At 48.4% G+C, this 12,809-nt stretch overlaps 2 protein-coding genes across 2 annotated transcripts; one reads left to right on the forward strand and one right to left on the reverse strand.

The window, feature by feature from the left end:
• Positions 1-2,038, reverse strand: LOC121596314 (neurogenin-2-like). The gene has a single exon (XM_041921150.1). It carries the CDS (start codon positions 1,629-1,631, stop codon positions 702-704), a length of 930 nt encoding a protein of 309 aa, XP_041777084.1. The 5' UTR covers positions 1,632-2,038; the 3' UTR covers positions 1-701.
• A 7,864-nt stretch (positions 2,039-9,902) lies between these two features.
• On the forward strand, positions 9,903-12,747 carry LOC121598050 (probable ATP-dependent RNA helicase DDX23). The gene is made up of 2 exons (XM_041924567.1): positions 9,903-9,988; positions 10,079-12,747. Exon 2 carries the CDS (start codon positions 10,114-10,116, stop codon positions 12,589-12,591), a length of 2,478 nt encoding a protein of 825 aa, XP_041780501.1. The 5' UTR covers positions 9,903-9,988; positions 10,079-10,113; the 3' UTR covers positions 12,592-12,747.
• Positions 12,748-12,809: the final 62 nt, after the last annotated feature.

The raw sequence follows: 12,809 nt of genomic DNA on the forward strand, positions 1-12,809 counted from the left end.
ATTTTGTGGGTATATTTCGTATATGCCCCCCCGGTCCCATTCGCTCCCCTCGGTTTCTCCTTCTTTCGCCTGTTATCGTTCATTCCGTTTTCGATTTCACACCTTAATTTCGAGCAATTGCGTACCATTATCGAAATATTTCACCCTGACGACGATGACGGTACGGTTTTTCGCTGTTCGATTTTCGGGGCAAAATTCCAGCCAAATCAGGCAGAGACCCAGCAGAGATGTCTACAATCGAGAGTGACCTACTCGCAAACGCATTGGTCACACATTAATTTCTTAAATATACACATTTAGTCTTGCCTCTCTCTTTATACTGTTTTTCTTGTTACTTGTTCGTTCTCCTTACTTGCCTGATCCTTTTGGGGAGCACTGCTGCAATGGAGTTGCTAAAGAACTGTAGCATTATTGAAACTGAATTAGTGTGTTGTTTGACGTTTACTCTACTTATCCTAAACTGCTCTTGGTATGTTAGCTTTCCTCATTGTGGTTTGTTCAATTATTGATTCTTTTTACAAGTACTGCATGCCTTATTCTATATTTACTGAGCTTTGTTTAACGAAGAGTTCTATCCTAAACGATCTTCGCTGTACAACGGTACAATCTAAAGATGATCATAGCACCTCTGATATCACTCCACTAAGCCTTACACTTACACCTGTACATTATGTTACAAAACCCCCTATCTATGCTGCTTCCTAATCCCGCGAAAGCAGCTCATTCAATGCCGCTATGTACGTCTGGGCCATCTGAAGCGTTTCAAACTTGGACAGCTTGCGATCGTTCCCCAGCGAAGGAACCACATCCCTTAAGCGATCGAACGCATCGTTCAAACTGTTCATTCTCCGGCGCTCCCGTGCATTCGCTGCCAGTCGGCGCTTCTTCACAACTTCCGGCTGCACCACGACCACCGATTGTCCACTGGATTGTGAAGGAGTGGGCGAGACGGAGCTGCTGGAGCTGTGTGTCGGGCTGGATCGATTGCGAGCGATCGGTACGGTGTACGGGTTGTAGTAGCTCCCAGCGATCGGATGATGCTGAGCGGCAGCAACAGGCCGTTTTGCAGTACCACAAGTAGTAGCTGAAGATTGGAGGGCATGGCTTTGGGACGAGGCGAGTGGTTGTGTGCTTTCCTCACGCTTCTGGTAGTTGTTTAGCAGGACGGGACGATCGGAAGTAGTGCTCGTTTCCGTCATACCATAGCGAGGAACGGTTGGGCAGGCAGTTTTGAAATTGTTATTAGCGTAGCTGTAGTACGATTCGCTGGATGCGTTTTGATTACTGGCGTTGGTGTTACTGGGAACACCCGATCCAGAGCCTCCTCCACTGCAGTATCCATAGTTTGTGTACGGACTGGATGGACTGTATTCTGCGGGACTTGTGTTGTTGAAGTACGATTCAGGACTCGACACCGGCCCTGGGCTGTGATAGCCCTCCGAGGATCCACTGTCCGTTCCATAGCCATAGCAGAGCCCTGAACCTCCCATACTCATGGCAGACATTCCGTTGTAATGGTTGTAGGACGAGGTGTCCAGCATAGCTCCTGCTCCGGAACCCATCATTCCACCGCCACCGTACATCGCAGAATGATTGTACTGCTGCTGCTGCTGCACGTATGCCGAAGTCATTTTCAATCACTAGAGAGTCTTCGTTTAAGTCACCTGTCTTGATCACGGGCACAAACACGCATTAACGATCTTCAAAATGAAACGTCAATTATAAAATTCCCGCCACAGCTTGTCACAGAATCGCAAAGAACGATTTCCACTATCACTGCTGTCCTGCTGAAGATCACGATCAGATCACAAAGCACTTCCTTTACTTCTGCACACCGTGCACACTTTGCACTCTATCCAGACGTACACGGATATTTTAATCGACAAATTAAGTATCATTAACGTCACACTGGAAACAAAAACGCTCTGACTCTGAGCACGATCGCTAAACTGATCTTCGAGGCGAGCCGCAGCATCAATGTATGGTTCGTCCGATTTCGACGAGGTTTCGTAATCGAATGATCGAAGCATGCTCTGCTCCCGGTCGTGGCCCCTGGTGAGTCGGGAAGAACGCAATACCTTCGTGCGTACGAAGAGCTGCTCCGTGGCCGGGTCTTCTACGGCCTACGGAAATCTCTACATCGCGTCAGGTGGATCTCGCGTGCCTCTACAACCGCCGAATCGAAAGATCAAAACAAAGCAAAACGCAGCGGGATACGCTTGGATGGACGTGTGATTGGTCGATCCCTCCCGAAGGGAAAGAGCCGGCGATCGCTGCTGGAAGAATGTTCCATCCTATTCTGCCGTCCGGCTGAGGTGTGTACGGTCGCCTCGCAAGCGAAAAATGCGTATGATCGTTTCTCCTCGTTTATCGGAAGTTTCTTTTGCGTTCATTTTCCGGCACGATCGACCTGCGAGGAGAGGACCGTGCACGGTATGGACCAGTGTTGGGACGATCGGTCGAAGGGCTTGACGTAGCAGCCGGTGCTGATGAAAATGATCACTCCACGCTTGGTTCTCTTGGATGAAGGATTCTTTTTTCTTTGTTACAACAACTACACGATATGAAAAGCAAAATGACGAAAATGCACGTATGGAAGTTACGATTACTCACCCACAACATTGACTATATTGATGCGGATCAATGCAGAAAGGGATGTTAAGGATCAAACAGTTCCGATTCGGGATAAACGTCTCAAGGAAAGCTGATCTATTTGAGATTTCCGGGAGGAATAAATCCTGTTAACACAATGTGAAATACAACTGGGAAAAGAAACAAGATGATAAAATCGATCGATCGTCAGAGTTTTGTGAGAATCTGGATCAAATCGCATAAAGTGTAAAAAGCTCAATTTAATTCAAAACATCATTACATGAAATAGGGAGCAAGTATTTAAGAGTTTTTATAGAAATTGATAATGAGAGTTTAATGGAAATGATATGAAAATACAAAATATCAAACAAAAGCTTCTGAAACACAATGAACTTGCCATTCACCTTTTGCAAAACCATTTCTTAATAAGCGAAACAACAGGCTGGGAATGAAAATGGCAAACGCCGAATATTCACACGGTTCGCCTAGCTGCTGTGCATCATTATTGAACCATTTTTACCATGCATTTGGCACCATCCAACACATTCAACAGATGGCATCTAATTTATCCCAAAACAAAACAAAACAAAACTCTGTTACTGTCTACCCAAAAATTGATCCAAATCGCTGCCCCATAGTAAGTGCTCCAGTATGAAGCGATTTCTACATTTTAAGGACTCCCGGCCTGGCAGAGTGGCGCCCAGACTGGTCAGCCGGTGTTACTCCCCAAGGCCAATGCCAGTTGGTCCAGTTTGATGCCCTTAATCACTGAGTGCCACCTACCTGAGATGGGGCCAAAACCGTTCAAGCCCATTTATCGCCATTCAAACGAATTATCTCGTGTGGAAAAACAATTGAACATAACGCGCCCCATAACTGTGGTCGCGATCGCGATGGTTGATTTCTTCTCACCTCAACACGTTTGCGCACTTCAGTGTCGGAGGAAGGCTTTGGGAGGGCAAAATTGATTTAAATGTGTCTACCCGGCGCCCGGTCTGTTAAACACTGATTTGATTAAATTTGATTGCTCTACAATTAATGAAAGATTACTATAGAGAGAGAGAGAGCTTCAACTACGCTCCCCGACGCCGACCAGATGGAACATTATTTGCGTATTTCAATGCTAGACCCGGGGCGTTTAGAGTTTAGGAGCAGTTTGTTCAGGCTTGCATCTACAAATAGCATAATGGAATGCTCTTCTCACACAATCGAACCCGTCACATGGGGAATCACTTGGAAGTAATCTTGGCCAAAGCGTGCATTAAAAGATCGAGCGATAGTTTTTACATTATTCAACGGCACGACTTAATTAATTCTCACCCAAACGCATTCACCCACCGGATGGCAAACATTGGTATTTGTTTGCGAACAATCGTACTAATTTCACGCCCTCGAATCCAACCTGCCACCAACCTGCCGGACCGATTCACAGGAAGGATGCACAAACACTCCAAATGAAAGGGAAAAAAGTGCAACCACCCGCCAGGCGTGAAAATGCATGTCGCTGTGCGGGAAAGGACACACAAACACACACACACACACACACACACACACACACACACACACACACACACACACACACACACACAGACACTGTATACCAGCAAAGAGGTCCGTTCCACACGGTAGGTGGCCCACATCCTGGATGATTTAATCTAGCCGAGTTTTGCGCGCTTCCGTACGGAGGACGGCTTCGTGCAGGCCGCTCCGGGTGCTCGCTTTAGTCTAACGCGGCATGAAATGAAGCATGCTTTGTTGCAAATTACCACGCTCTAGCAAGGGTTCCACCACGGGGGGTTACTACTCAACCTTTTTTTTTCTTATTTTTGCTGCTACAATATCCTTTCCTGCCATTCCCATTCTGCCATGTCTACGCCGAAAGGATATGGAGGATAAGCGCCACAATGTCTTGTACAGTGCGGCAAGCGGGTGACTCAGCGAAAGTGTTTGGGTTTCAGTTTTTTCTCCCAGCAACACAATCCATTTACCTCTTAATTTTGACTGTATACTGAATCCAGAAACTTTTGCTTGGAATTGTTCGTTTGATTAAGTTTTTTTGTGTGCTCCAAAACTACTATAAATGTGATACGGTTGCGGTAGCGTGTAAAGCGAACACATCCGAAATGTGGAAAGCAGTGCAACGACAATTACGGATGACATCCATCTTAATGAGACACCTACGGAACCCGATTAAACCGGAGTTAACCGCAACCGCATGGATCATAAACAGTGGAAAGGACAAGTCATAAAAAGTACGGACCAAACAGGACGAAACCACACACTTGAATCTTGTGATTTGTTGATTGAGCACTGATTCCGAGGACATTCGACCGACTGTAGGAGTCTTGTACGCTCCAACGACATTAAAACCAGCATCATTTCAGCATGTGCAATGGACAATCCCCTTCGATTGTCGGTTGTGTACATAGTTGTTTAATGTGTCGCTTCTTTTGATCTATTCCAGGGCATTCCCAGTTTTGGACAGCATAATGATGACCCACGTCGTTTTGTGGCTACAAAATACAATAAACAAAATCAAACACTTTCCACAAAAACGCTCCTGTGTGCTCGTTGTGTTTATTTAATTTACAGCCGGTAAATCTATAAATACGAAAACGAGAACCTTTCGAGAGACAGCGAAAGGTTCTACCTTGCTGTTGCTGCCGTTACTGATAAAAACGCCAATATCGATACCGAAAAGGGGTTTTTTATTGGAAAGGGCAGGCAAAAAGAAACAGTATAGACACCGTTAGGGGTTTTTACCACTTCTTTTAAGCTGAGCCGGCAAACCTTTCGCCTATCGCCAGACCGATAAAAAGTGGACTGCGGCGTCTTCTGGGTACCACTTTGCATCGATCCCACCAACCCGCTCGGGGGATGGGGAGGAGGCTTATTTTCTTCCGAAATTGTTTTCCCTTCCCGTCTCTCTCTCTCTCTCTCTCTCTCTCTCTCTCTCTCTCTCTCTCTCTCTCTCTCTCTCTCGGTTGGCTTCGGGCGATATGCACGATAAAATTGAGATAATCGGAAGCGTTTAAAGTGATCTCGGAGGTACCGACGGGTAAAGCACCGCCATCAAGTGGCAATCGACACGGTGGAACGATGGTACGGAAGCTACCAATAAAAGGGATACTGCAGTGATGCAGTTTTGAGATGCAGTTCAAGATCAAATTATTATCATTATTATTACTTTATCGCAGCACTACTGTAGCGAGGTAGGTTTCAGTTGGTTGAGATCTGGTGAGGATATCTTTGTAGCGAACTAGGACGCGATCCACGGTGATCATATCATACCAAGCGGTAATGGTGACGCAGTTAGCAGTTAATCCTTCGAAGACAACACATTAAACGTGCACAGGCGTATACAATGTACGCCAAAGAAGTGATGATAGAAAGCAAGATACGCAATACCCATCAGGTTCCAAGCAAGCAAGTCCAACAAGCCTGATCTACCATTAACGATCCAACCATTAATCTTGATGTAGTTGATCCAATTTCTCGCCCAACCTCATCACAGTTGTGGTAATAATTTGCTATAGCTAGCTTGTTGCTGCCTTTCCTTGCCAAAAACAAAACCGTTCTGCCAACTGTCCATCATTGTCCCGCAAATGTAGCGCCCACTCCCGTGATTCTCACTCCGAAACAGTTTGGAATTTAATTTTGACGACCTCTTGGAAGGTTCCCGTTTGCCGCCTGCTCACCCGTCACCACACTCCGACACACCCTATCGAATCGAGAACAATAGACGGCGTACTGTCTGGCCCTCGGACAAATAAACCGTATCGATATCGTACCGGCAAGGGCGGCTAATGTGGCGGTGCGGGACAACAAAGGTGGCGCTAAACTCGGCCCAAATTACAGGGTTTTGGGCGGGATGAAGAAAGGACGAACTGGACCATATCCACTGGTGTGTCTGTGTAAGATGATCCTTTGCCCGAGAATCCCGGACCCGAGTGTGGGCGTACACCACTTGCCAAACCCACACGGAAAACCGATTAGCTCGTTCCACAGGGCCAGTGTGTGTGTGTGTGTGTGTGTGTGTGTGACTGTGGTCGAAGTCAACAAGGGCAGTGAGCTGTGTGACAGTTTGTGAGCTTTTGCTGCTGGAATGCTGCTCGAGAAGATCCCGGGATTTCTCATTTACCTTCAAATAAAAAGTCTAATAAACGTCCTTCTCAACTTGACGAGCGCGGGGAGTGGGGGAATGAAGGCACTGCCATCCTACAGGCAAAGGCAATGCCGCCTCCGGTAAAAGGCCAAATCCTGGAGAAAGGATGACATAACCTATCGAGATCCTTCTTCCTTTCTAGGCTGCTCCCGTTTCTGAGGTGTACCGAGCTCATCACTCAGTGGTCGTGTTTGATTTCCAAAGCCAGCACCGATGCCCCGAATACACGGTAACAGAACGTGGGCCGGCCCACTATTAGCACCTTCGTCTTTGATCCTGCCTTAGTCGGTCCGGTCTCTGTCGGCGCGCTCCGGCGTTCTCTCGATTCAATTATTCATTGCTTTGTTTTGTGCGTGGGCATTGCGGGGCCCTTCATTGGGTTAAGAAAAACTGCTGCCAATTTATAACTATTTCACTTTCCGGTTCGGCTTCTACGGGGTCGCAGCTTGAAAGGCTATCATTATGATTTTGCGTCGGCTTGTCGGTTGGTTTGTACATCGCTAAAGAGGGAATCGCCCGATGTGCTAATGACTTTGACGGGCTTTGCTTCTTCTCTTAGAGTGGCGGTCGGCGGTTCCGCAGGCCAAGCCCAGCTGACCACCACAAATTTGCCAATTGACGGATCGGGGTTTGACAGTTCCCAGAGAGTGTTTGAGATTGGACCCGGGCCCAGGTAAGCAGGGCCAGATGGGATGCTGCCCTTGGGAGGAGGGCTTTCGGTTTCGAAGTAGATCGGATGGCGCCTGGTAAAACAATAGCCACGATGTCTAGGGCTAATGATTCGCGGCCAGACTGAGTGGCAGGTGGTGTGGGTTAGGCGACTCTTGCTTCCCACATAAATCATGTCTAAAATTTGCCAATCGTAGAGTTCGGTTAGGCAAAGATCCACGCATCGCACGCTACAAACTGTAATATAATGAGCTCACGCTCCACCGGAACTGCACCGAGAAAAGGCGATCGGAAAACGGTTAGAAAAATGTGTTGCGGAAATGGATAACCGCTTAACACCGTTGGCCTTTACACCCTTTTACCTTTTGCTTATGAACAAAAAAAAAAGCCCCTAGACCCAGTCTTCCAAAAGTACCGCCGTCTACAAATTGCTCACCGTATTAAGCGCGAGCGGGTGAACGAAACCGCACACCTCTACAAGAATCCGGATGAACTTCCCTTGTTTCCCTGCTGATGCTGCTGATGCTGCGGCTGCCACAGAACTCGCTGGATGATGATGGTGCGAAGATGATTATAGTCTTCGGAATTATTACCGAAGTGAGAGCATGTTTACGGGCAAGTCAACAGTCCGCGGTTCGCGCAGGCCTTCACACGGCTGTCAACCGTGGACTAGCGGAGTAGGCTGCGTAAATCGATTTACTACTCTACTCATTAACCCTTTGAGCGCTTTCTGGTGGGGTTTTATTTATTTATGAAGTGGATGAAGTCTCCTCAACGTTACTGCGGCAACCTTCCAAAGCATGTGCTTGGAAAGGCTTGCACCAGGCTCCTCTGCCCCTGAATATGAAGGGTTAAAATACCAATCAATCGGCGCCTGATCGTGTAATCTCCGCGATCTTTTCCATCTTGTTCTCGATTGGGGTATTGCTGGAGGTCTTTCTCGAAGCGCAAAACGCACCACTTTCTTTCGTTGCCCGTTCCATGTAAGATGAACTGACCCTGGGGCGAGGAGAGGGCACGCGTTTTTTTACACCTCCAGTGTGGTTTTCTCTTCTGCGCGTTCTAATTGAGAAGCTGCCTTAGGTGAGAGATAGAGAAGGAGAGCTTTTTTGGGGGTAAGTGGTGAAGTGATTTTCGGCAATGATGCCCTCCAGCCGAGAAATACGAGAGAGAGATAGAGAGAGAGAGAGAGAGAGAGAGAGAGAGAGCGAGAGAAAGAGAGAGAGAGAGACGTCGAAAAGGTATTTGCTTCTCTTTACTTCCGGCATACCACGCGGCATCATCCCCTACAGGCGCGCGCGAGTTGTTACCCAACACGGGATCAACCCACCGCCGTACGCCTGGTTGAGTTGGGCGTTTCCATTTAGGTGGATTTTTCCCCAAAACGTCGTAAGGCAATATTCCTCCCTGAAGGTGAGTGTACTTGGGTACGGCGTAGTATCGATCGGATCTGTCGATCTGTCTGTAAGTTGCATAGACCTCACCTTTGCGATGGAATTCGGAAGAAGTCAACGGAGACTGGGCAGACCTCAGCTTCAGTATTGGATTGCAATCACAGCCCGACCGATCGCTACCGAGCGTCGATGTCGATTAATGGATGATGGATTAATTTCGTCGAGAGATTCATCTCGGGAGAAGGAGAGAAAACGGAAGCAAACCCATCGTGCCCTCAGGGACTGACCGGGAGGTTGCGTAAAGGTTACCGGGGTGCATGTCCGTTGCGGTGTTGGTGTTTATTAGAGGCGCTGAGCTTTTCTCGATTTATTCTAACGGTGTGCAATTATGTCATTAACCGGAAATTTGAACCTTCCTCCTCTGTCCAGACCCAGAGTCCAGGGGAAGAGCTTGAGTGGAGTAGTTGTTGGGGCCGCTTGTTTTGGAAACCATTAGCCGATACATTATCGATGCACACACACACACACACGCATACACTTCGCGCGAACTGGATACAATTAAATCGCGCGTTCAATGACCAATTCGTCCACGTGATTAGGTCCGAAATCATATCATTAACAGTTAGCTCTAGTAAAAGGGGAAGAGAAGGTTGCATTGTTTCAGGGGCATTTGTTATGGTATGTTCATGACGTATGTAGCTCTTTTTTGTTGGAAAATTGGAAAATTGGGTGATGTTTGAAATGGGCTGTGAGTAATTACTTGCCCTTTTCGTGCAGTTACCGCTATCAGTGTGTATGGAAATGGCACATGAATAAGTGAAACTAAACACAAACACGTATTTATCAATATTACCAGCCCTATTTAAATCGTATTGCATATTTGTCCATTCTTTCAATTTTGCTTTGAAATCTCAATTCAACTTTAAAATTATATTCATCTTTAAAGAGATTGTATCCAGAATAAGAAAATAATACGCGTTGAAGCGTCCTTCGAAAAAAAAACGGTCAATTTGAAATCTAGACTCCTCGCTTCGATTTGACGTATGCACCAAAAATTGGTGGTCACTGTTTTGATGGCGTTTCTGAAGGGATGATGCTGCTGTCAATGCCGGGAATCTTGATTGTTTACAAAACTTACCAAAACGCAAGCTACACATTGTAAGAAAAGGTGATTATTTGCACATTTGGAGAGTAATTTCGCTAAAAATATACCTTCAACAACCCTTTTTACTATTTATACTCCTTTTCAAACCATCAGTACAGTGAAATCATCGGTTTAAATCCACAAACACGATGGTGAATGAAAAACGCAGATCCCGTTCCCGAGAGCGGGACACCCGGCCGGATCGGGACCGTGAAAGGGAACGCGAAAGAGAACGCGACCGTGACCGGGACAGGGACCGGGAACGTGAACGTGAGCGAGACCGTGAGCGGGAACGAGAACGTGACCGGGATCGTGACTGGGATCGAAGGCGGGACCGTGAACGTGATCGGCACCGGGAATTGCAGCAGCGAGATCGTCCGGGAGATCGGGACCGTGCTGAACGGGACCGCGAACGTGACCGGGATCGCGACCGGGATCGAGCAGAGGACAAAGATAAAGCACGCAAAGACAAGCTTGACGATGAGCAGGAAGAAGAGCTTAAGAAGGGAGACCCCAAAGCGGCATTGACTAAAGAAGACCTGGTTAAGAAGGAGCCGCTTTCTTTGGAGGAACTGTTGGCGAAAAAGAAAGCGGAAGAGGCCGCTCGTAGCAAGCCAGTCTTTATCACGAAAGAGCAGCGTGCCGCCGAAGCACTGAAGCGTCGGCAGGAGGAAGTGGCTGCCATGAAAGCAGCAGCAGCAGCAAATGTGCCAAAGTTTGGTGATGTCCCCGTTACAACGCTGCTGAATCGCGAAAAGCGAGATCCGCTGGACAAGTACGACCGACGCGAACGCGAACGAAAGGCTATCAACGACGAGCGGGACAAGGATAAGGATACGGACAAGCGGCGTTCAGGTGCGGCAGGTACGGAGCCTGAACCGGTCGTAAAAGATAAGGAAAAGGAGCAGGAAGCCATTCGGGAGCGGTATCTGGGTATTGTGAAGAAGAAGCGACGTGTACGACGCTTGAACGATCGTAAGTTTGTGTTCGATTGGGACGCCGGTGAGGATACGTCGATCGATTACAACAACCTGTACAAGGAGCGCCACCACGTGCAGTTCTACGGACGAGGACACGTGGCCGGCATCGACATAAAGGAGCAGAAGCGCAAGCAGAGCAAATTCTACGGCGATCTGCTCGAGAAACGTCGTACCGAGGCGGAAAAGGAGCAGGAAAAGGTTCGCCTGAAGAAGGTGAAGAAGAAGGAGGACAAACAGAAGTGGGACGATCGGCACTGGTCGGAGAAGGAAGTGGACGAGATGACGGAGCGCGACTGGCGTATCTTCCGGGAGGATTACAATATCACGATCAAGGGTGGCAAGATTCCGAACCCGATCCGCTCGTGGCTGGAGTCCGGCTTTCCGAAAGAGATTCTGGAGATTATCGACAAGGTTGGGTACAAGGATCCGACCCCTATTCAGCGGCAGGCCATCCCGATCGGGTTGCAGAATCGAGACATTATCGGTATCGCTGAGACTGGTTCCGGTAAAACGCTTGCTTTCCTGATTCCGCTGCTGACGTGGATTCAGTCCCTGCCCAAGATCGACCGGCTCGAGACGGCTGACCAGGGCCCGTACGCGATTATCCTTGCGCCAACGCGTGAACTTGCGCAGCAAATCGAGGAGGAAACGCAAAAGTTCGGTACTCCGCTCGGAATACGCACCGTCGTCGTGGTCGGCGGTCTGTCCCGTGAGGAGCAAGGTTTCCGGCTGCGGCTGGGCTGTGAGATAGTGATTGCCACGCCGGGTCGTTTGATTGACGTGCTGGAAAATCGCTATCTCGTGCTGAACCAATGTACGTACATCGTCATGGACGAGGCAGATCGTATGATTGACATGGGCTTCGAGCCGGACGTACAGAAGATTCTGGAGTACATGCCCGTGTCGAACCTGAAGCCGGACACGGAGGAAGCGGAAGACGCATCGAAGCTGATGGAAAACTTCAACACCAAGAAGAAGTACCGGCAGACGGTGATGTTTACCGCAACGATGCCTCCGGCTGTGGAACGACTCGCCCGGACGTACCTTCGTCGACCCGCGACCGTGTACATTGGCTCGATCGGCAAACCGACGGAGCGCACGGAACAGATCATACACATCATGGGCGAAAACGACAAGCGCAAGAAGCTGATGGAGATACTGTCGCGCGGTGTCGAGCCGCCGTGCATCATCTTCGTCAACCAGAAGAAGGGCGCGGACGTGCTGGCCAAGGGTCTGGAGAAGCTGGGCTACAACGCCTGTACGCTGCACGGCGGCAAGGGCCAGGAGCAGCGTGAGTATGCGCTTGCCTCGCTCAAGAACGGCTCGAAGGACATTCTGGTCGCGACGGACGTGGCTGGCCGTGGTATTGACATTAAGGACGTGTCGCTGGTCATCAACTACGATATGGCGAAATCGATCGAGGACTACACGCATCGTATCGGTCGTACGGGTCGTGCCGGTAAGACGGGTTGTGCGATCTCGTTCTGCACCAAGGACGACAGCCATCTGTTCTACGATCTGAAGCAGATGCTTATGTCTAGCCCGGTGTCGGTGTGTCCGCCGGAGCTGATGAATCATCCCGATGCGCAGCACAAACCGGGCACGGTAGTGACGAAGAAGCGTCGGGAAGAGAAAATATTTGCATAAGCAGCTAGTGGGGGCATTTGTAAGGAGTCTGTGTGTGTGTAATTGGAAGTAATAAATCATTCTTAATCAATAGGATTTTTAACGTTCGTTAGACCATTAAGTGATCATTTTGGATGTGCACAACTATCTAAAATAAAGTTCCAATTCGCACTATCTCTGGTTAAATTTGATTAAAACATTATTATTAAAAGCTAGAACCGGTTCGATCTGACCGTTGA

Source organism: Anopheles merus, chromosome 3R (genome assembly GCF_017562075.2).
Source record: "Anopheles merus strain MAF chromosome 3R, AmerM5.1, whole genome shotgun sequence".
NCBI lineage: Eukaryota > Metazoa > Arthropoda > Insecta > Diptera > Culicidae > Anopheles > Anopheles merus.